At 43.6% G+C, this 25051-nt stretch overlaps 1 protein-coding gene across 1 annotated transcript in view; it reads right to left on the bottom strand.

Moving 5' to 3' along the window:
• Window positions 1-29: 29 nt before the first annotated feature.
• DPYS (dihydropyrimidinase) overlaps window positions 30-25051 on the bottom strand; it is a 45302-nt gene continuing 20280 nt past the window's right edge. Inside the window, exons 5-9 of the mRNA XM_077808665.1 lie at window positions 15611-15767; window positions 12699-12840; window positions 10924-11066; window positions 3954-4161; window positions 30-107 (exon numbers count right to left, since the gene is read on the bottom strand). Coding sequence (XP_077664791.1) covers window positions 30-107; window positions 3954-4161; window positions 10924-11066; window positions 12699-12840; window positions 15611-15767 — 728 coding nt within the window. The remainder of the gene's footprint in view (window positions 108-3953; window positions 4162-10923; window positions 11067-12698; window positions 12841-15610; window positions 15768-25051) is intronic.

Raw genomic sequence — 25051 nt, 5'->3', positions numbered from 1 at the left:
CCTGGAAGAGCCACGCTTTAGGGATATGTCTATTTTCCGCCCCTGCTGGACTGGACTGAGCCCACTTCTCCATATCGTGCTCGCTCAACAGGGACAGGCTGGCAAACCTACAAGAGAACAGTTCAGTTCTTTCTTATTTGTTTCCCTCTGCATTTGAAAATTGCACGTAACTGAAAATGAAGCCCGTTATTTCCTAGCTGCCCATTTCATGCCTCACAACATTTTCATCAGCTCTCTTGAAAATCCCAACCTACAGTATTTCAAAGTGCCCAAGAGAGTTTGACACTCAAATCCTATCAACCTTTAACTGGGGTTGGTTGGCTAACTCCCTTAAGTGCTGTTGAAGCCATTTTTAGGAATAGCTGGCCTTCTCCCATCTCATTTTACTCTTACTCCCCTTCCACTCCCAGCCTGTAGTCCAAACAGGGCCTAGAGCGTTGGGGGATCCCTCAGTAACTAGTCAATGTTGCTCTGACTGCAGACAAGACAAATGGGTGCCCAATAGTGATGCAAGATGTCCCCTCCCCTGCAGATCTGCACACCACCCCTCCAGCATTTCTAGCTCTTGTCGGAAAGAGATCAAGTTTGATTGAAGTCACTTGTAAAGACATTTTCTCTTCATGTTTTGTTTAGGGAAAATTCTCCCTAGTTCTTTCTGATGGGAAATGTAAACTGGCACAGTTACTGTAGTCTCAGAAATCCTGTGACTGCCAAGACTGTCCTTAGCTCAATTGTGAATTTGCCTCTGAAAAGATACATACAGTCCAGTTTTGTTCTTTTGTTTTTCAAGTGCCACAACTAATCTCAATTCCACATGTGGGTTGTTGCTTTAGCCATAATACCAGAATCTGGATGTAATGGTGTTCTGATACCAAGGCTCAGCCCTGCTGCGGAGACCTGCTAAATGAGCCTCTCATTATGTATTAAATAAATCATGGACCTTTCCCAGACGTGCAGATGAACATCTTGTATATTTGCTGGTGTAATATGGCTCCAGAAATGGTTTCAGTAGTAAACTAGCATTAGCATTAAATGTCATTTATTTTGCATTAGAAACCCACAGAGCCAAAGTTAAACAATGAAGACAGAGTACTAGTAATAAAGTGCCCTGACTTGCAAAGTGCTGAATGTTTCCAACTTCCAATGAAATCAGTGGAATTCAGGGCACACAGCACCTTGCAGGTGATGCTCAGCACCTCACAGGATTGGGTCAAAGGTGACAATTGTTAAGCAGAGCTCTGGAAAAAGCTTGACTACTTTAGGAATGTTTGAGAAAGTACACTATAGATACGTTATGTAAAGCAGAGGTTCCCAAACACAAAATTCTTATAAACATTGAAAGGGGAACATAATATATATAAGAACCTGGGGAGATGTTTAAATGAAGAACCTGATTTCAAGGCAAATATCAGGCAAAGAATCAAGAATAATTTGGGTCAGATCCTCATTTGGTGTACATCAGGATAGCTCCATTTTACCAATTTACACCAATCTATACAAGATCTGTATAAGATCCAGCCCTTCTTTTTCCTTTGTGAAGCTAAATAAACAGTAATCTCCTTTTAATTCTCAGCAAAAAGAATATATATTTTTAGGAGGTTGGCAGAGAGAAAAAAGCATTTTGTAACCCTATTTGTATTATGTATGTCAATTAGCAGGCAGGCTATCAATTCCTACAGGAAATGCGTTTACAGAGCAGAAGTCAGTTGGAAGAGAGAGCAAGACCCACTTAACCTCTGGCACATATATTTCATCCAGCCAGAAGAGGGAAGTATTGGAGCAAACAATATACCCAATTAATTGGTTTGGAAACATTTCAAACTTGCAAAAAGCTCACATGTATGTTGATCTGTTTCAGGGCTAAGAAAGTGTTATGAATATTACTGATTCAGGGCAGGATTTTCAAAAGCACATAAGTGCTTTAGAAGCACAAGTCACTTAGGTGTTTTTGAAATCCCACCCCCGAGGCAGCAAGGCTAAAGCAGCAAAAATATGTCTCATGACCAGTAGTACATGGTGAACAGGCATAAGATAGTCAATCTAAATGTTTCACAGATTTCCTCCTTTAGTAATTTAGACACTGAGAACTTGATCATGGAAAATGCTGAGCATCAGTTTGATCCAGCAAAGCATTAAGCACATGCTTAACTTTAAGCATATGTGTAATCCCACTACTGGGACTGTGCATTGCTGGATCATAGAATCATAAATATGTAGAACTGCAAGGGAGCTCAGTAGGTCATCTAGTCCAGTCCCTTGCACCGAGGCAGGACTAAGGATTATCTAGACCATCCCTGGCAAGCATGTGTCTAACCTGTTCTTAAAAACCTCCAATGACAGAGTCCACAATGTCCCTGGGTAATTTGTCCCATTGCTTAATCTGGTCTTCCAAAGTGCTTGCAACTCCTCCCAGCTTGGTATTGTCTGCAAACTTTATGAGTGTACTTCCTATGCCATTATCCAAATAATTTATGAAGATATTGAATAGACCCAGACCCAGGACAGATCTCTGAGAGCTCCCCCCGCCTTGATACGCCCTTCCTGCTTGATTGTAAACCATTGATAACTGCTCTAAGTAAACTTTTCCAACCAGATGTGCACTCACCTTACAGTAAATTTATCTAGACTATATTTCCCTAAATTGTTTATGAGAAGGTCATGTGAGACAGAATCAAAAGCCTTACTAAAGTTGAGATATATCACATTTACTGCTTTCCCCTTATCCACAACGTTGATACTCTGTCAAAGAAGGATTTTAAGTTGGTTTGACATGATTTGTTCTTGATAAATACATGTTGAATGTTTCTTATTTTCTTCTACATGCCTACAAATCGATTGTTTGCTCCATTATCTTTTCAGATACCGAAGTTAAGATGACTGGCTTATAATTCCCTGGGTTGTCCTTATTCCCCCTTTTATAGATAGGTGCTATATTTGCCCCTTTCCAGTCCTCTGGGAGCTCTCCTGTCCTCCATAAATTCTCAAAGATAATCACTAATGACTCAGAGATCTCTTCAGCCAGTTCCTTAAGCATTCTAGGACAGTGGTTCTCAAACTAGGGCCGCTGCTTGTTCAGGGAAAGCCCATGGCAGGCCGGTTTGTTTACCTGCTGCGTCCATAGGTTCGGCCGATCGCGGCCCCCACTGCCTGCGGTTCGCCGCTCCAGGCCAATGGGGGCTGCAGGAAGCAGCGTGGGCCAAGGGATGTGCTGGCCACCCTTCCTGCAACCCCCATTGGCCTGGAGCGGTGAACTGCGGCCAGTGGGAGCTGCAATCAGCCGAACCTGTGGACACGGCACGGCAGGTAAACAAACCGGCCCGGCCCACCAGGGGCTTTCCCTGAACAAGCGGTGGCCCTAGTTTGAGAACCAGTGTTCTAGGAGGTATTTTATCAGGCCCTGCCAACCTGAAGACATCTCACTTGTTTAAGTTATTCTTAACTTGTTCTTTACCTATTTGAGCCTCAAATCCTACAGTCTTCAGCACCTTGCAGGATTGAACCCCAAGTATCTAACTATGAAAGAGCTAGAAAATTGCTGATCTTTATTCACAGTTTAGGATCTCATTCTGTGAGGTGCTGAACATCTATAACTTCTGTTAAGTCAATGGCGATTACTGCTGCTCAGATTATCATGATTAGACCAGTGTGACCACTTGTACAATGAATGGGACCAAGATTTCAAAGGCACATGATCCCAAACTCCAACTTACACAGATATATCTGAGAACTGGAGTTAGCCCCAGGTGTTTTTGTGTGAAAAGAGGAAGAGCAACCTATAGCTTCACCTCCAACCTACAGCTTCACTTTCTCCAGTCTGGACACATTCCGATCACAAAGGCAAGTGAAATAATCACAGAAACCCAGACCTCCTCCCCCCACAACCCAAAAAAGCTAATTTTCCTCATATTGCACAAAGATTGCAAGTGCTACAGCAATGTATTGTTTTAATTAACCTCATCCTGCTGCTTGATTCTTTTGTAGACATATTCAGGGAATGGTTTACGTGTAATGTATTTGCCGTCTCCTGCTGTGACATTGAAAACGCCACCTTCGTACACCACTTTGCCTCTTGAAATGGTCACAACTGGGAGCCCATGGCAGATCATTCCTTCAAATATATTGAAATTGTTGGCATGGTGATGTGTCTTTGCAGATATAGTCCTGTTTTCAAAACAAACAGAAACCCAAACAAATTATTATTATCCTTACATTCGACTCCAACATAAAGCTCCAAGAAATGGAGGGGGGAGAGAATTTAGCTGTATTATTAAACTGCAGCTTTGCACTATAGATCATGGAAGCAGCTGTAAAAATAGAATACAGCATTAACATTTCATTGAAAAGTAATTGCATTTCAAAAGAATAAAAAGGGATTTCAAATGCAAGAGACTTTGCAGCCTTAAATGCAGAATTTTCCACTGCAAAGAGGTTAGTGTAAAAAAACAGATCAGATCCTTGTTTTTGGATTTATTTCATAATTTAACAAATATGTCTATGTTCAGAATTACAGCCTGGAAAAAATGTGTCCTTTCAACCAAAGTGAGCTTGCAACCTCTGGTTTGAAAAGTTTGGCTCTGGCAAGTAAGAGCTTGAGAAGTATTAACAAGACAAGACCCTGGAGAGTCAGAAGTTGGTAATGAATATTGGTCACTGCTAGACTGGCCTGGATTTGAACTGGTGACCTAGAGCTCAACACCATGTCCCTACGCTGTGTCACTTTACTATACTGGGGCTATGATGATACTACTTTGCACTATTGTAGTACCATTCCTCCAAGGATATAAAGCAATTTATGTTAAATAAACACCACAATACTACTTTGAGGTAAAGGAGCATTATTATCTCCAGTTTATAGATGGGCAGACTAAGAGACAGAACTAAGGGTACATCTACCCAGTGAGCGGCTGTAAATCTCAGAGCCCAGACCAACAGACTTGGGCTCACGCTATGCCACTAAAAATAGCTGCGTAAATGTTTGGGCTGGAGGTTGGGGTCTGAAGCTTAAGGAGGAGCTTCAAAGCCCGAACTCCAGCCCAAGCCACATTATGCCTACAGAACTATTTTAAGTGCCATAGCCCAAACCCGAGTCTGTCAACCTGGCCTGTGAGACTCCCTGTATAGATGAACCTTAAAAGATGAAAGGATTGTCTTAATGAAGAAATTGACCAGAATAACTCTTCTGTAATAGCTCCCTGTCTGGACATTCTATTCTGGAATAAAAATCACCATCTTGTGAAATAATTAGTGTGATTTATGTATAGCTTATTCTGCAATAGCTATTTCTGTACTGAGAAGCCCTAAATGGCTACAGAGTCAGCAGTAGAGCTGGGATTAGAACTCAGATGTCCTGGCTCTTTTCCCCCAGGCCTGATGCATGGCCTCCCATTAAGTGTATGATTGGGAGTGTGATTTTTATTTAGCTATTTTTTGTCTCCCCTCTCAGTTTTATTTTTACTTGGGCGTTTTGCCTTTTCATTGTTTACATTTACATTTATGTTTTCACTTACTGAACATCTTTTGGAAGTAGCCAGAGATTTTCAGCCTTGGCCACTCATGTTGTACAAAGAGGTATAATGTATGTGAAAATACAGCCCTTAACATTATTTCAGAGGCCTTGGTTTGTGAAAGAGAGTTTTCAAAGACAAAGCTAAGATGGTATTCCCTATGTTCATCAGTTTTCAGAAGAGCAATTATAAGCAATAATTGTATTTTTAATAAGAGCAATACGAAAAATCTTAATACACCTGACTGACTTTGAATAAATATTTTCTTGAGGGTTTACCATTTTCAATAGTGTTCATGCTTCAAGTACTTAAAGGATTAATTAGGCAAACAGATGCAGGAAAATCTTAGTGACTGAACTACCACACTTTTCCGGGTTTTTTGGAAGAACGCGTAGTTGTCCTTTCATATTGATCTGTAAATCATGAAGACTTAGTGGAAGTGATTGCTTTTAAGCATTATAGCGAATCTCAGTGGCCCCTGACTTTTCATTAGATGCCTCACATGTGCTGTATTCTCAATGGCTGCTTTGCCCAAGGGAAAAGATGCTTTTTATTTAGCACACTTTAAGTAGAAAGCAGACATGTACACATGCTTCAGTGTCAAGATCATCTTCTAGAGTCTTGGTTATACGCATCTCCAAGATGGAAGAGATGGAAGGAAAAGCTCAAGAACATTTTCTCAATATTGATCAATCCCACCAAAAACTTTGAACCAGCACACCCACTGGCATTAACAATAACTATAGAAAGAGTGCATTTCTGTGAGTAGCTTTCTGCAGTACCTTTATGGGTACAACTGCCACACTGCCCATGATGGAATTATCTTTAGGGATCAAATCCTATCATACATTAGCACTGAACCACTAAACTTGGAAAGGTGTCAAAAAGATGTGGAAGCTAGTCACAAAAGTAAGATGGTTAAAATCCTTACACTCATCGTGGAGGCTACTTCAGCATACTATAGCAGAGGCACATCAGGTAGACATATCGCTAAACAAAAAGAGACATGAAATTCATGGGAGATGGCACAAATAAGAAAGAAATCCAATGGCAGTGATAAAATTTACTAGATGACATAATGGATTTTCTGGACACTGCCTTCCACAAAGCTCCTTTACACCTGTGTAATATAGGTATTAATCTTCAGAAAGTACTGCATAAGCTTAGTACAGTCTCCTTAATAGCCCTTGATAAAATAAATTAATTGACTGATTTTAAAAAACTCTCCATAGTTACATGTGACCCTTAGGAATCCCTGGTAATAGCCACAATAGTTGAAGTGTCCCAGGACTTGCAAAAGTAGAAAGAATGACCAAACACCTGATTAAACAGAAGCCAGAGCAGCACTGATTGACCCAGAGAGCATGACAATACAATTTTGCATCAAAGTGTTTGTGGTTATCATTGACAAGATCATCACTGAGCATCATTACCAGGAAACTTCTGAAAGTTCCTGTATTTGCTTTGAATGTCTGCATGATATTGACTGCTCAGCTAATGGCACTTGCATCTGAACTGCTGCTGCCAATGTTCAATCTAAGTGCCCAAATCTGCCATCTTTATTGGGGCTGCAAATGGCCATATTTTGAGCAATGGGATTTCTGTTGGATTAAGGAATTACTCAATGTAAGGAAGGTATAATCTGATTGCAAGCATCCAAGACCTGAACAAGAGAGTACATTGATGAGTTTAAGTACTTCAGCTTTGGTTACTAATTACATAGGTTCTTGTTCCAAGCTAGACATTATCAAATGCAGACTGAGATCAACCATACTGGGACAGAATGAACACAGCCATTTGGTTTAGTAGGATTATTAAAGTCATCAGGCCTGGTTCTTCTCTTGCTCACTTCACTGGAACTATACTGACTTCAGTAAAGCTACTTTTGATTTTGAGTGAGTGTGCGTGGGTATATATAAAAGAATAAGATCTGCTGAAAATATCATTACACATGTGTTACACACACACACAATTGTATGTTTCCTAGTTTTTTAATGACACCTTTCACCATGGTATCTAATTGCTGATATTAAACGTATGAAGTGTTCAAAATTATGCTCACATTTCAAAGGGGTTAAGAACACCGTGACAGCACAAGTTGCTCTGCTAAATGTGTTGTGTTTCTCTTTCTTAGGAAAAATAACAAGCAGTCTTTTGGCAAAGAGTCGTGTGCAGCTGGGGCTGAAGACTGACAAAAAACGTGACAGATACAAGTTGCTAATTTTTATTTTAAATGAGCGCAGATTTGTCCACCAACATTAGATAAATGCATAGGCACTTAGGCCCTGATCCTGAGCCTATTGAAGTCAACATAAGGGCTCCAATTGATTTCAGTGATCTTTAGATTAAGCCTGTTAAAGCCTGACCCTACAAGAAGCTCTGCTCCCATTGCCTTTGCAGGGCCAAATCACTACTTGTCAATGTCTCTCAGGCATTAAAAGGTGTCAGTGAAACAAGAGCTGACAGTGTGTGTTCGTATATGCACATTGCTGTGCGCTCCCCACTGTCCCTCCCCTTTAGAATGTAACACTTAATTGCTTTTGTTTCACTGGGGTTTGGGTTGTCAGCATGCACACACCATACAACCACCAATGAGAGCAATCAGGGGTGAGGGGGAAGTTTCAATCAACATGTATTGCACGTTCATGGGCAAAGCCTGAATTAAAAATAATACAGGTCAGTGAGTACAGCTACCCACACACATTTTCCCTAAGACTCTTCATTCACCATTTAAGTACAGGATTTTCGGGGGTGCTGTGTGTGTTGGGGTCTGTAAGAAGATGCCATGTAGCATAAATACGATAATATTACAGTTCTTTTCCTATCCAAGTGCTGTTTAAAGAATACGTAAATATAGGAGCTTAAAATAATCCTAAATTGGTAGAAAATAAGTTACTACTGCTGCTGCCTTGGGCTTCCAAGTAATTTTTATTATATCTTTTCTAGTAGTTTTAGTTTGTACATTTGACATGTCTCTGCTCGGACTGCTTGCCCCTACGCAGAAAGCATTACAACTAGGAGACTGAGGTTTTTAAATACATACACAACTGAGACTTATGCACCACACTTTTTCTGCAAAAATAACTAGTGAATCCTGCAGAAATAGGCCAAATATTTCAATGTGAAATGGACCCTTAAAATGGAAGTCTTGGCCAGACTGGTGGAGTGTTGGAAATGGAACCTGTGTCAAGTGCAATAGCTAGTGGCTCATTGAGCTGTCACTCTGAATCCTATAGATTCTTATAACCTGAGGAAGAAAAGCAAAGCAAAGCAAAGCAAAACACTCAGCATGCACCGAAAACACCCAACTTGCTGTTACAGTGCAATGACACAGAAGGGCTAATGCAGCTGATTTTGTAGGTTTTTTTTAACTGCCTCACATCACCATTGGTAATCTTTCAGAGAGATGTCAGAATCTCCCCTGCAGGCCTCCTCTGTCAGGCTCCACTTTCAATTCTCCATAGTTACGAATCAGCACTTGACCAATTCTTTCCGCTAGTATCATCCAATGCTTTAAAACTGCAGCCCCATTGCATCCTACCACGGGGACTGAGGCATGTTAGTGATGCTAATGATTTTGTTTCAAATGGACCAGCGTCTAACATTTATTAATAAATAAGAAGAACGCAGCTCTTATGAAATTTCAAATCATTGCCAAAATGCAACAAAGCTCGTGAGGCTGGCTGTGCGTAATATTTCAGATGGTTGAAGGCTGTCAGCTAGCTTCATTTTTCCAGTAGGTTGTGTGTGCCCTCTTTAGGATTTTTGGTGAAACATATAAAGATGCTACCAGTGAGAATTAGCATCACCTATATACTTAGGCTGTGTCTACACTACAGACCTTAAAGCAGCACAGCTATACTGCCGCAGCTGCTCGGCTATACGGTCTCCCGTGTAGCTGCTCTATACCAAGGGGAGAGAGCTCTCCCGTCGGCATAATTAAACCACCCATCAATGAGCGGCAGTAGCCACATTGGTGGGAGAGCGTCTCCCACTGACATAGCACTGTCCACGTCGGCGTGTCTGTCAGTCAGGGCCGCCGCTAGGCGCCAGCTAAGCAAGCTGGTGCCTGGGGCGGCGCTGCTGAACGGGCGGCACTCCGGCTGTTCTTGGGGTAGCACTCCGGCAGTATCCCCGGCGGCAGCCCCTCTCCGTTGTTTCCCGCGGCGGCAATTCGGCCGCAGCTCCCTCCTGTTCTCTACGGCGGCGGCGTATTCAGCAGGTTTGGGGGGTTTTTTGGTGGGGTTTTTTTTTTTTTTTTGCTGCTTGGGGAGGCAAAAAATGTAGAGCCAGGCCTGCTGTCAGTGAAACTTATGTCGGTCAGGGGGATGTTTATTTCACATTCCTGACTGACAAAAGTTTCACCGACAAAAGTACTAGTGTAGACATAGCTTTAGTAATGTACTCATCTCACAAACCACTGTATGGGCTCAATTCTGCTCCTGTTACAGTCAAAGGCAAAGCTCCCATCCCATGCAACAGGAGCAGGATCAGATCCTAAACAAAAAATGCATTTTCTGAACTTAAAATTCATCTGTCCAAATAAGGAAGCAGAGCCTTGCTGACTGAAAAGATACCCACAGAAAAACTGCACCTTTGTAGTTGGAACTGAAACCCGTGGCAAAGAACTTATAACGTACACTCACCAGTGGGTGACACTAACTTAACTGGTTGGGGCAGGGGCAGAATGAGGCCTGGTCTCCACCTTCTTAGACTAGGCACTAACCCAGAGCACCCCTCGCACTTTCCTTGAGTTCAAGGATTAGGATTGTGCTAGAGCCCTTCGCAGGGAAGCCAGGGATGCTTGTTTCCTGTTCCCGTCTTCTTGCACTGGTGGGATGCTGAACTTAGCCAGCATGGATCATAGTTACACAGAGGTCTCAGTGTGGTTAGTGTCATGTACTTCTTGTTTAGAGTTGGATGCCTGGCTGCTACTAGCCGGTCAGGCTTCTGTATCAGATATACATGGATTACAAAGCTTCCTTCTCAGAGATACACTTCAGATGTGTTCACCATAAGGTCTTTTAATGCTCTGACAGGTTTGGCTAAGGTTAGCTTACATACAGCATTTGACACCCAGCGCCACCTTGTGATTGAACTGTATAATAGAGTTTAGCACTCCATTAGTTAGTTTTACTCTTCAGACACACGGGTATTTAGTATAATGTACAAAGCTTGTTGTTTTTCTATAAGGTCAGCAGTCCAGAAAAACATTTACAGTCTGTCCAGACATCAAAGACGTCTGTTTAGATACACTACTGTAAGTGCCAAATAACCTGAAAATAATTTATGTGCAGTGCTGTTAAAATAAGACCTTCTTTCACCCCACCGTGGGGACTTATTGCACTACAAAATGCTTTCATATTTCCTTTTCCACATAAAAGGCTGAACGGACAAGATTGGATTACTCAGACCATACCTTGTAGCTTTTGGGTCCCAAATAACGATGTCAGCATCAGAACCCACAGCAATTCTTCCCTTCCTCGGGTAAAGGTTAAAGATCTTAGCTGCATTTGTGCTGGTAACAGCTACAAATCTGTTTTCATCCATTTTACCACTGTGCTGCAAAACAGTACATAGAAGCAAAAACATTAATTTTGTCCGGAAGGAAGGAAATAAATTCCTGTAATCAAAACCACATGGCTGAGTGGTGTAGAGGTCTCAGCTAACAACACACCAATCTTTTCAATAACTATCTGTGCTGTATTGATGAGTTTAAATTAAACATGAATATCATGACATTGACACACACATTGTAATGTACATTAGCTGAGTTTGATACAATAATTTTCTTTTAACTTTCCAAAAGTGGTACTTCAAAGAGTAATGGATCTGATCTCAAAGCCAACCACTCAGAGTCTGCACCCCTGAACCACCTTTCCCCCACCCCAACCCCCTGCCCCAGCCCTGATCCCCCTCCCACCCTCTGAATCCCTCAGTCCCAACCCAGAGCACCCTCCTACACCCCAAACCCCTCATCCTCAGCCCCACCCCAGAGCCTGCACCTCCAGCAGGAGCCCTCATCCACCACCGCCCCCCACCTCCCCTGCCCCAGCCTGGAGCCCCTCCCACACCCTGAACTGCTCATTTCTAGCCCCACACCAGAACCCATACCCCCCTCCAGCCAGAGCCCTCACCCCCTCGCGCACCCCAATTTCGTGAACATTCATGGCCCACCATACAATTTCCATACCCAGATGTGGCCCTTGGGCCAAAAAGTTTGCCCACCCCGGTATAGAATGGTGGGGAGAGAAATGAAAGGAAAGAAATTGTGACAGCCTTAATTGCACTGGTGCTCTGGAAGGAGAAAAGTTTTAGCTATAAAAAAATCAGCATACCATTCTACAAGTATGAAAAGAGAGAGCTGTCATGACTAAGTCCCATTTGGTGATCTTTCCAGAAAAGTTACTTTGACCACACTGTTACACTTTCAAAAGCAGCAAATGGTAGGTGTGTTTCATGACTCACTTGCATAGTAAATCTGGAGGCAAATTCTGTCCTGATTTACGCCCTTGGGAATCCCCCTGACGTTACACAGAGTGTAAATCAGGGCAGAATACCACCCAGAGTGTATAAGATGTATATTTGCTTTGCATCCCAAGTCCAGGATAACAAAATAGATCATACTCAATAGAGAGAGGGGGCGTGGGCATTTCTTAAGTGATAAATTAATATATTTTGCATGTACATTACCAGCATGAAATTCAGATTCACCAGGTAAAAGGAGTTCAATTCAAATTCAATTAAACCAGTGTTCTCTAGAGCCTTTAATAGTACTGAATTGGTCAGAGTGTTCTACATTCCAGTGCCAACTCACTCAGCGTGTGGTAGATAATCAACACTTCTGAAAGCCAGGTCACTTATTTAGATTTCTAGCTTTACCCATAAATGTTTGAAAAATGTGACTGCTAGCTTTCAGCTTCTGTTTTTGGTTATAGTCCAAAGGGCCTGATCCTGAGAGGTGCTGAGCACCTCCTTTGAGGGCACTGGATCCTGGAGTCAATGGGAATTGAAAATGCGTTACCAAAAATTGCATTTGGGTCTTTGCTGCTTCATCTAACCAGGTGCCGTAATAGCTACTCTAAGGGATCTGGGAAGCTAGTATTTTTAAGAAGTTATTTTAGCTTTTGTTGGGGGTACAGGGTGGATTTTTCTGCTCCAACATCAGCTTAATCATGAGGAAAAAATACTCACCACTCCTTTTTCCCATATGACAGACATCCTGTCCTCTACACCATTCACCCCATTGGGGATCTTGGTGAAATCATCCCTCCCCAGGGCTTTCTGGCAGATGTCGAAAGTGCAGTTGTCAGTTCCTGTCACAGTTAGGTCACCACTATAAAGAAACAAGATATGCCATGAAGTGAAGTATGCCATCACACTCCTATGGACATGAGAGCTTGTGGGAAGGCTGGCCATGCCCAGCTATCCCTCCTGAAAAGAGCAGCTAACCCTGCCAATCTGAGTTCAGTTCCTTGCCCCCATGAAGAGTAACTTCTTCCAAGTAGAGACATCCAGCCCTCCTCTGCAATGCAGTTCTCTCCTCCCATACCCACATCCAACTTTTCTATGCTTTGTTTTAGATATTTCAAAGGCCTTCTGTGTGCAGGTAGCATCCCCACTTTGCCTCAACCAAAGGGACTGGTTCTGCTCTCATGCTAATTTTACACCAGTGTTATTGAAGTTCAATGGTGTTACTCTTCATATGCACCAGTGTCAATGAGAAAAGAATCAGGCCCCACATCTTGGGCAGATGACTAGGGAGGAGTATAAAAATATTGCTTGAGCATGCAGGAACATAATCAGGAAGGCTAAAGCACAATTGGAGTTACAGCTAGCAAAGGATATGAAGGGTAACAAGAAGCATTTCTACAGGTATGTTAGCAACAAGAAGGTGGTCAGGGAAAGTGTGGGACCCTTACTGAAGGGGGGAGGAAACCAAGTGACAGATGATGTGGAAAAAGCTGAAGTACTCAATGCTTTTTTTGCCTTGCTCTTCACAGACAAGGTCAGCTCCCAGACTGCTGCACTGGGCAGCACAGTTTGGGGAGGAGGTGAGCAGCCCTCAGTGGTGAAAGAACAGGTTAAGGACTATTTAGAAAAGCTGGACATACACAAGTCCATGGGGTCAGATGCAGTGCATCCAAGGGTGCTGAGGGAGTTGGCTGATGTGATTGCAGAGCCATTGGCCATTATCTCTGAAAACTCGTGGCAATCGGGGGAGGTCCTGGACAATTGGAAAAAGGCAAATATAGTGCCCAGTCACCCCCACCTCAGTCCCTGGAAAAATCATGTAGCAGGTCTTCAAGGAATTCATTTTGAAGCACTTGGAGGAGAGGAAGGTGATCAGGAACAGTCAACATGGATTCACCAAGGGCAAGTCATGCCTGACCAACCTGATTGCCTTCTATGATGAGAAAACTGGCTCTGTGGCTATGAGGAAAGCAGGGGACATGATATACCTTGACTTTAACAAAGCTTTTGATACGGTCTCCCACAGTATTCTTGCCAGCAAGTTAAAGACGTATGGATTAGATGAATGGACTATGAGGTGGCTAGAAAGCTGGCTAGATTGTTGGGCTCAACGGGTAGTGATCAACGGCTCCATGTCTAGTTGGCACCCAGTATCAGGTGGAGTGCCCCAGGGGTCGGTCCTGGGGCTGGTTTTGTTCAACATCTTTATTAATGATCTGGATGATGGAATGGATTGCACCCTCAGCAAGTTCACAGATGACACTAAGCTGGGGGGAGAGGTAGATACGCTGGAGGGTAGGGATAGGATACAGAGGGACCTAGACAAATTAGAGAATTGGGCCAAAAGAAATCTGATGAGGTTCAACAAGGACAAGTGCAGAATCCTGAACTTAGAATGGAAGAATCCCATGCACTGCTATAGGCTGGGGACCGACTGGCTAAGCGGCAGTTCAGCAGGAAAGGACCTGGGGATTACAGTGGATGAAAAGCTGGATATCAGTCAACAGTGTGCCCTTGTTGCCAAGAAGGCTAATGGCATATTGGCCTGCATTAGCAGGAACATTGCCAGCAGATCGAGGAAAGTAATTATTCCCCTCTATTTGGCACCGGTGAGGCCACACACCTGGAATATTGTGTCCAGTTTTGGGCCCCCCACTACAGAAAAGATGTGGATAAATTGGAGAGAGGGCAACGAAAATGATTAGGGGTCTGTGACACATGACTTATGAGGAGAGGCTGAGGGAACTGGGATTGTTTAGTCTGCAGAAGAGAAGAATGAGGGGGGATTTGATAACAGCCTTCAACTACCTGAAGTGGGGGTTCCAAAGCAGATAGAGCTAGGCTGTTCTCTGTGGTAGCAGATGACAGAACAAGGAGCAATGGTCTCAAGTTGCAGTGGGGGAGGTCTAGGTTGGATATTAGGAAACACTATTTCACTAGGAGGGTGGTGAAGCACTGGAATGGATTACCTAGGGAGGTGGTGGAATCTCCATCCTTTGAGGTTTTTAAGGCCCATCTTGACAAAGCCCTCCTGGGATGATTTAGTTGGGTCTGGTCCTTCTTTGAGCAGGGGATTGGACTAGATGACCTCCTGAGGTCTCTTCCAACCCTAATCTTCTATGAGTCTATGATCTGCAAATACTGCAGAATGACAAATTAATTCCCTTCTTGAGGATGACAAATTAATTCCCTTCTTCTTACTTTGTTGTTTCAGTCACCAATAAAGTCTCAGCTTAAGCATTCTCCTCATGGCTGGTTTCCTAAGGGTTCCTGCGGGACACCCCAGTCTCTGCTCCTACTTCCTTCTGAATAGAGGGTCATGCCGCTGGAGTGAACAAGCCCTAACTGGCACAATGAGTCAGCAGAATTTACTCAGCAGTTTGATGCAGGGTTCAAACTCCTGCTAACCAAAAGGGTCAGCTAAGGAGCTGGGCATCCCAAGGTGTGGTTACAGATCCTGCCACTGATTACACCTGCCAATGTGCAGCCTTGCTGCCCCATTACTGCTTTGCTAGCAACTTTATTTATTTATTTGAATACAGAAGTGCTGTAGCTGTGACCCTTTAATAAATCATCTAATAGGTCCCATACACAATACAGCAGGACTTGTCACTGCTTTTTAGTCTGCTTACTTGGCTAGTAAATTCATGAGGAAATCAGGTGTTGAAGGGTCTGGCCTCAGTGGAGGTCCCATGACATGTCCTGCGGCGTGATGCCATTCTTTATGCCAGTAGTGAGTGCCATCTGTACCAAGACTAGCAGCAATAGGTTCCCCATATACTACCTTCCCTGAAAAACAAACATGACAAGTTAATATAATCATTAAAAAGCATTTAAGGCAACAAATACTGTAAAATGCTGGTTTTGTAGTTTCTTTTCCCTGCTCTTCCTGAAGATGGTGGATTTAAGTTTGAAAAAACATGTATAGTCTCTGTCATCTTAAACTAGACACTAAGGTACAGTAGAATACAACATGTAAACTGCAATACAGTGTCTCCGTTGTGAATATATTATTGATCATCCTCTGCTATGTTTTCTTATGTTGCTTGGGAAAGCTTTTTCAATTATATTTCTGTCAGATATACTAGTATTGATTTTTTTGTATTGTTTGCTTCGTGTGTAGAAGACATTTCAAAAGGAACATAGTCCCAGGTTATATTAAATTATATCAGAGGTCTGGAAGTTTCCTCATAGTGGGATAAATAAATTTGGAATGATTGTTCTTCTTGGTATTATAAAATGTGTCAATTATGTGGTGGTATAGGTGTATAGAGAGAGACCTTCCAAGTTTACATTTTTAACTGTCTGAACTACAATTGTGTAACAGGCAATCAAGAGAACAAAACTAACTTGGAGTAATTTTGGAGAGATGTTGAGCTAAAAAAGCTAAGAAAACTTCTGGTCAACCACAGGGACATTTTTAATCACTGTAACTTTAAAAGTCTTTTAACAAAAAAACAAAAAAGCCTCACAGGAAAATTCTACCCAAATGTATCATATGAAATTTCAGGGGGAATGTTTCTTTCTGGGGAAGGTGGCAATGTTGGAGCTTGAAAATAAAATTGTTACTAAAAGCTGCTAGCATCAACCATGATTACAGAGTGGCTAATTCACCACACAATCAATGGAAAAAAATAAAATAACAAGCATTATCAAAAACTTAAATGAGATCAGATAATTTTAGATGACTTTCACTGGTATTAGCACTGCACATTCACTGATAAGGCCCTAGTTCTGGTGAACCTCTATGACAGAATATTGAAATCAAAGATGCAATATATCTGGAGTCAGTAACATTACAGCTGGTTAACTGAAACCAGGCTGCCCAAAATATCATAATGGTTCCACGTGCGACTGGCTATGTTCCCTGGTGCGTGAGAATTTCATTCTGCTCTGCAGCTGCCCTACAGCCTGTTTAAAGGAATAAACAGTAATACTTGTTATGTATCTATATACAGCACTTTAAAAGCATAAACTAAATAATCCTCACCATACCCTTATGAAGGAGATAAGTATGTTTTACTAACCCTATTTTGCAAATGTGGTAAATAAGGCAAAAATGGCTAAGCAACTCTCCCAAGATCACTGAAGGTTTCAGCGTCAGAGCCAGGATTGAACTCAGTAGTTGCTGGCACAATACTATACTTGCCCTTTTTGTGGGGTGACTGGTATCCCACTGCTGGGGAATTAATGAACCTTCATGGGTGCACCTACAAAGCTTAATAGAAACTTAATGAACTATAACTGTATCTCTCGTGGAGAGCTATCTGCATGCTTTGATATGAGCCACAGTAAAACAGGACTACAAGGTTTGAACACATGAGGTTTCTAAACACTGGTCCTCTGTTTGGTTCAGTATTTTATTTGTACATGAGAATGCCACAGCACATCTACACCTGACAGCTAGACTGAAGGATGTAGGATTTGTTTATTAGCAGGCTTGTATGCAGTGACACTTTGCAGGCTTATCATGATTTTTAACCATCACACTTGGCATGGAAAGTGCAGGGAAGGAAGGAAGGAAGGAAGGAAGGAAGGAAGGATGGTCCAGTGGTTAGGGCACTGGGCTTGGGCTCGGGCTCAGGGGACTCTAGTCCAGTTCTCTACTTTACCACAGATTTCCTGTGTCATCTCAGGGAAAAGCACTCACTCGCTCTGTGCCTTGAAGATTTCCATCTGCAAAACGGGGATAATAGCACTGTCCTGTCTCAGAGCGGATGTGGGAGAAGAAATACAATAAAGGTTGTGAGGTGCTCAGATACTACCGACTATAAGGAGAACTGGTCAGGAATTTTTGGATGTAATCATTTTTCATTAAAAAAAATCACAATGTGTCAAAACCAAAACTCTTGTGGGGGAAGGTTTTTCAGGTACAGGATGGAAATTCTGCTCAAAGCCAGAGAGAGACATTGGATAGCCCAGGGGTTTGGGCACAGACCTGGGATGTGGGGGACTCAGGTTCAGAACAGGGCACTTGAACTCCAGACTCCCATGTCCCACATGAGTCTCCTAACCACCAGCCTATAACTTTCTTTTCTCTCGTCCCACCTCTCCTCCCTCTGTGATGCAGAATGGGGAAAAAATTGTGGGACAGAAAAGCCCAGCTCTAATCATAAGTATGTGTTCTGTACAAGTATATGTACTATCACAGAAGTATGATAGATACATACATTCATGCTGTGATGGCTGTCAAAGAGCTTGGACCCATATTGGTGAAGGTATGCCACAGAGTAAATTGATGTATTACTACAAACAGGGTACAGTATCCACACAGACAATTGCATGGCTCAATTTCTATCATTTTTCTCTGGGCCACAAGATTGTTGGGAAAGTTCCCATCTCAAGGGCATGAGTTATTATCCAGTGTTGACAGCATTGTGCAGTATGAGGGAAGGATGTTGCACTGTGACAAGTGCTACCCCAATTTAAGGTCTCCTCTCAAAGGCAACCTCTGCTTGTAGCTCTCCCAGTGGAAATTAAATGTCCACTCACACCTTCTGAAAGGGATAAGGCATAGTCTCATCAACAAGCTAGATCTCAATAGCCAGATTCTGATGTCTGTGGGACTGTTTTATTTGCACAGACAGTTATTGCATTACCGGTGTGTAATTCATTTATTTGTGAAAGCCTGTGAGATGACAATGAAAGGCACTAAACGCATCCCATTCATTCAATTTCCAGCTAATGTGGTGCCACCTGTTCAAGAGGGGCTCAAGTTTTCAGACATGCAAGCAGTGCCTTTCTTTGCTGATTGGCATTCTTTTAACTTACATTCTCAGCAGATGTTGTACCATTATTCCTCAATTGCTCTGTGAGGATTAGGTATACAAAAATGCTCTATGACCATTTTTAAGCTTTGATCAATCCCGATATGCCTGCAACTATTAACTAGTGAATGGCTTCTAGTGCTGCTCTAATTTTGTTCTCCAGTTACACCCATTACCAGATGGTTTCAGCATCTCTCAGGACACAGATATTAGTAATCTTCTCCCATTGGCTCAATTTGCTTTGCTTTGTCACATACTGGTGAATGTTATTTTTCTCATTATTGCTTCGTCTTTGGCTTGCGGAGTTTTAAGCTTCCAGTCCCATTTATCTAATTGCATTATGGAGTTAGGCAAAGAGAGGAGGAGAAAGACACAAAGAGAAGAAGATCATAGAATCATAGTATATCAGGGTTGGAAGGGACCTCAGGAGGTCATCTAGTCCAACCCCCTGCTCGAAGCAGGACCAATTCCCAATTAAATCATCCCAGCCAGGGCTTTGTCAAGCCTGACCTTAAAAACTTCTAAGGAAGGAGATTCTACCACCTCCCTAGGTAACGCATTCCAGTGTTTCACCACCCTCCTAGTGAAAAAGTTTCTCCTAATATCCAACTTAAACCTCCCCCACTGCAACTTGAGACCATTACTCCTTGTCCTGTCCTCTTCTACCACTGAGAATAGTCTAGAACCATCCTCTCTGGAACCACCTCTCAGGTAGTTGAAAGCAGCTATCAAATCCCCCCTCATTCTTCTCTTCTGCAGACTAAACAATCCCAGTTCCCTCAGCCTCTCCTCATAAGTCATGTGTTCCAGACCCCTAATCATTTTTGTTGCCCTTCTCTGGACTCTCTCCAATTTATCCACATCCTTCTTGTAGTGCGGGGCCCAAAACTGGACACAGTACTCCAGATGAGGCCTCACCAATGTCGAATAGAAGGGAACGATCACGTCCCTCGATCTGCTCGCTATGCCCCTACTTATACATCCCAAAATGCCATTGGCCTTCTTGGCAACAAGGGCACACTGCTGACTCATATCCAGCTTCTCGTCCACTGTCACCCCTAGGTCCTTTTCTGCAGAACTGCTGCCTAGCCATTCGGCCCCTAGTCTGTAGCTGTGCATTGGGTTCTTCCGTCCTAAGTGCAGGACCCTGCATTTATCCTTATTGAACCTCATCAGATTTCTTTTGGCCCAATCCCTCCAATTTGTCTAGGTCCCTCTGTATCCTATCTCTGCCCTCCAGCATATCTACCACTCCTCCTAGTTTAGTATCATCCGCAAATTTGCTGAGAGTGCAATCCACACCATCCTCCAGATCATTTATGAAGTTATTGAACAAAACCGGCCCCAGGACCGATCCCTGGGGCACTCCACTTGACACCGGCTGCCAACTAGACATGGAGCCATTGATCACTACCCCTTGAGCCCTACAATCTAGCCAACTTTCTATCCACCTTATAGTGCATTCATCCAGCCCATACTTCTTTAACTTGCTGACAAGAATACTGTGGGAGACCGTGTCAAAAGCTTTGCTAAAGTCAAGAAACAATACATCCACTGCTTTCCCTTCATCCACAGAACCAGTAATCTTATCATAGAAGGTGATTAGATTAGTCAGGCATGACCTTCCCTTGGTGAATCCATGCTGACTGTTCCTGATCACTTTCCTCTCATGTAAGTGCTTCAGGATTGATTCTTTGAGGACCTGCTCCATGATTTTTCCGGGGATTGAGGTGAGGCTGACTAGCCTGTAGTTCCCAGGATCCTCCTTCTTCCCTTTTTTAAAGATTGGCACTACATTAGCCTTTTTCCAGTCATCTGGGACTTCCCCCGTTCGCAACGAGTTTTCAAAGATAATGGCCAATGGCTCTGCAATCACAGCCGCCAATTCCTTTAGCACTCTCGGATGCAACTCGTCCGGCCCCATGGACTTGTGCACGTCCAGCTTTTCTAAATAGTCCCTAACCACCTCTTTCTCCACAGAGGGCTGGCCATCTACTCCCCATGTTGTGATGCCCAGCGCAGCAGTCTGGGAGCTGACCTTGTTAGTGAAGACAGAGGCAAAAAAAGCATTGAGTACATTAGTTTTTTCCACATCCTCTGTCACTAGGTTGCCTCCCTCATTCAGTAAGGGGCCCACACTTTCCTTGGCTTTCTTCTTGTTGCCAACATACCTGAAGAAACCCTTCTTGTTACTCTTGACATCTCTTGCTAGCTGCAGCTCCACGTGCGATTTGGCCCTCCTGATTTCATTCCTACATGCCCAAGCAATATTTTTATACTCTTCCATGGTCATATGTCCAACCTTCCACTTCTTGTAAGCCTCTTTTTTATGTTTAAGATCCGCTAGGATTTCACCGTTAAGCCAAGCTGGTCGCCTGCCATATTTACTATTCTTTCGACTCATCGGGATGGTTTGTCCCTGTAACCTCAACAGGGATTCATAGAATCATAGAATATCAGGGTTGGAAGGGACCCCTGAAGGTCATCTAGTCCAACCCCCTGCTTGAAGCAGGACCAATTCCCAGTTAAATCATCCCAGCCAGGGCTTTGTCAAGCCTGACCTTAAAAACTTCCAAGGAAGGAGATTCCACCACCTCCCTAGGCAACGCATTCCAGTGTTTCACCACCCTCTTAGTGAAAAAGTTTTTCCTAATATCCAATCTAAACCTCCCCCACTGCAACTTGAGACCATTACTCCTCGTTCTGTCATCTGCTACCATTGAGAACAGTCTAGAGCCATCCTCTTTGGAACCCCCTTTCAGGTAGTTGAAAGCAGCTATCAAATCCCCCCTCATTCTTCTCTTCTGCAGGCTAAACAATCCCAGCTCCCTCGGCCTCTCCTCATAAGTCATGTGTTCTAGATCCCTAATCATTTTTGTTGCCCTTCGCTGGACTCTCTCCAATATATCCACATCCTTCTTGTAGTGTGGGGCCCAAAACTGGACACAGTACTCCAGATGAGGCCTCACCAATGTCGAATAGAGGGGGACGATCACGTCCCTCGATCTGCTTGCTATGCCCCTACTTATACATCCCAAAATGCCATTGGCCTTCTTGGCAACAAGGGCACACTGCTGACTCATATCCAGCTTCTCGTCCACTGTCACCCCTAGGTCCTTTTCCGCAGAACTGCTGCCTAGCCATTCGGTCCCTAGTCTGTAGCGGTGCATTGGATTCTTCCGTCCTAAGTGCAGGACCCTGCACTTATCCTTATTGAACCTCATCAGATTTCTTTTGGCCCAATCCTCCAATTTGTCTAGGTCCTTCTGTATCCTATCCCTCCCCTCCAGCGTATCTACCACTCCTCCCAGTTTAGTATCGTCCGAAAATTTGCTGAGAGTGCAATCCACACCATCCTCCAGATCATTTATGAAGATATTGAACAAAACCGGCCCCAGGACTGACCCCTGGGGCACTCCACTTGACACCGGCTGCCAACTAGACATGGAGCCATTGATCACTACCCGTTGAGCCCGACAATCTAGCCAGCTTTCTACCCACCCTATAGTGCATTCATCCAGCCCATACTTCCTTAACTTGCTGACAAGAATACTGTGGGAGACCGTGTCAAAAGCTTTGCTAAAGTCAAGAAACAATACATCCACTGCTTTCCCTTCATCCACAGAACCAGTAATCTCATGATAAAAGGCGATTAGATTCCTTGAAATACAGCCAGCTCTCCTGGACTCCTTTCCCCTTCATGTTAGTCCCCCAGAGGATCCTACCCATCCATTCCCTGAGGGAGCAGGTCAAGAAAAGCTCCCCCCCCCAAGTTGGCTCCTCTAGCACTTGCACCAGGAAATTGTCCCCTACGCTTTCCAAAAACTTCCTGGATTGTCTATGCACCGCTGTATTGCTCTCCCAGCAGATATCAGGAAGATTAAAGTCACCCATGAGAACCATGGCATGCGATCTAGTAGCTTCTGCGAGTTGCCGGAAGAAAGCCTCATCCACCTCATCCCCCTGGTCCGGTGGTCTCTAGCAGACTCCTACCACTACATCACTCTTGTTGCTCACACTTCTAAACTTAATAGAGAGACACTCAGGTTTTTCTGCAGTTTCATACCGGAGCTCTGAGCAGTCATACTGCTCCCTTACATACAGTGCTACTCCCCCACCTTTTCTGCCCTGCCTGTCCTTCATGAACAGCTTATATCCATCCATGACAGTACTCCAGTCATGTGAGTTATCCCACCAAGTCTCTGTTATTCCAATCACGTCATAATTTCTTGACATCACCAGGACCTCCCAGTTCTCCCTGCTTGTTTCCAAGGCTTTGTGCATTCGTATATAAGCACTTGAGATAACCTGCTGATCGCCCCTCATTCTCAGTATGAGGCAGGAGCCCTCCCCTCACAGACGTTCCTGCCTCTGCTTCCTCCCGGTATCCCGCTTTTCCACTTACCTCAGGGCTTTGGTCTCCTTCCCCCAGTGAACCTAGTTTAAAGACCTCCTCACTAGGTTAGCCAGCCTGCTTGCAAAGATGCTTTTCCCTCTCTTCGTCAGATGGAGCCTGTCTCTACCCAGCACTCCTCCTTCATGGAACACCATCCCATGGTCAAAGAATCCAAAGTCTTCTCTCCGACACCACCTGCGTAGCCATTCGTTGACTTCCACGATTCGACGGTCCCTACCCAGGCCTTTTCCTTCCACGGGGAGGATGGACAAGAACACTACTTGCGCCTCAAACTCCTTTATCCTTCTTCCCAGAGCCACGTAGTCCGCAGTGATCCGCTCACTAGGTTAGCCAGCCTGCTCGCAAAGATGCTCTTCCCTCTCTTCAATGGGATGGGAACCCCAGGACTCTCTTCCAAGACCTAAGCAGTAGATCCTTTTCATTATGTCCATTTATTTTCAAACTTTAAAGGACGGGATTCTGCACTGCCTTCTAAGAGACACAGCACAAAATTCACATCCATGGTTCAGGTGGGTGGGTGGGGAGCAGGTGGTAATGTGACTTTAGGCCGCAGGGGCCTCCCAACGTAACAGACATTTCTGAGGGTCTGCTGAGGTTACAGCAGCCTGTCTTCAGCTGCCTGTGGGAGGCAGTTCCACCTACACCTTCAACCTGCAACACTCCTCTCCCACGCTCACCATGCCACCTACCCTGGGTCTTGTGGCGGCAGTGCTTACGCAATGCCTGTGCTGGGGGAATTCTCTCCTGCTGGGGCTGGCTCAGCAGCAGAGGAAAGAATTCCTCCTAGAGTGAACTTCACCGTGAAATACTGTGGAAAAAAGCCTGCAAAAACGGCACTGGGGGGTTCTGTGATTGTCTGCCAATAGTTCCATATCAGAGTTTCAGTGTTTACAAGTGCATAGATGTTTTCATTTCTTAGCCCAGCACCCTCTGGGATGCATGAGTCAAGCTGGTTCTTTCTGGCTCATGTATCATCACTCATGATGAAGTTTCTGCAATCAGAACATAACCTGAGGCGCTCCCATGAGTGGCAAAGAGCATAAACCTGCAGATTCATTTTCAGTAATGGCCTTGAGTCTAGCATGCTGCAACTTTGCCAGGTTAAATTTGGACATTTTTGCTGATTTTACTATTTCTTGCATTTCATTCTGACCATGACTCACTGGATTTAGTGGTAAAATAATATTAGAAACTGCCTTAAACCAACAAGCAAGGACATTCTGAGGGAAGGCTCTAGTAATTCAACCTGCTTGTGCCTAAAGACACTATACTGGGTAGTGCCGTGACAGATCAGACCCATAATACCATTGCATTTTGTCACATTTTCTTGTATTTAATAAAAATACTAAGCAGGAAGCAAGCCCCTTCCGGTCTTTTTGACTGCTTTCGCTGTACTCTGGAGTCAGGTCTCTTTGAAAATAGGTTTTTAGTTGTCTCTTCACTAAACATTTAGCTGAGCCGGCACTGGCTGCTTCCCCACGAACTGGTCTATCCCTAAACTCACTGCCTGCTTCAGATTTATTGTCAAATCTCTCTGCAGTTCAAGGAGAGGCATAATCTTGAGACCCATCAGCTGAAATCATGTCACACTTGAAGATTTGATCCTTGCACGTTGTTTATTGGGATAAAATTTTCAGAAGCATGTAAGTGACAGCTTAAGTCCCATTTTCAGAAGTGTGATTCACACATCTGCAATTCAGAGCCTAATCTGACCTGTCAACTGAGCCTTAGCTGGGGTGGTCTTTAAGGGCTTTGTTCTGTATGTTTAGTCCAGCAATCTTCTTATTCTACAGTGACATTCTGTTTATAATTTGGCCAATTTTGGTATGTTGTTTTTGGATCAATCTTTTAAAAATTCAGGCGGCTGGATTTTTTAATTGGTCAAAATC

Source organism: Eretmochelys imbricata, chromosome 2, assembly GCF_965152235.1.
Source record: "Eretmochelys imbricata isolate rEreImb1 chromosome 2, rEreImb1.hap1, whole genome shotgun sequence".
Lineage (NCBI taxonomy): Eukaryota > Metazoa > Chordata > Testudines > Cheloniidae > Eretmochelys > Eretmochelys imbricata.
This window is presented reverse-complemented; position numbering and strand designations above follow the sequence as displayed.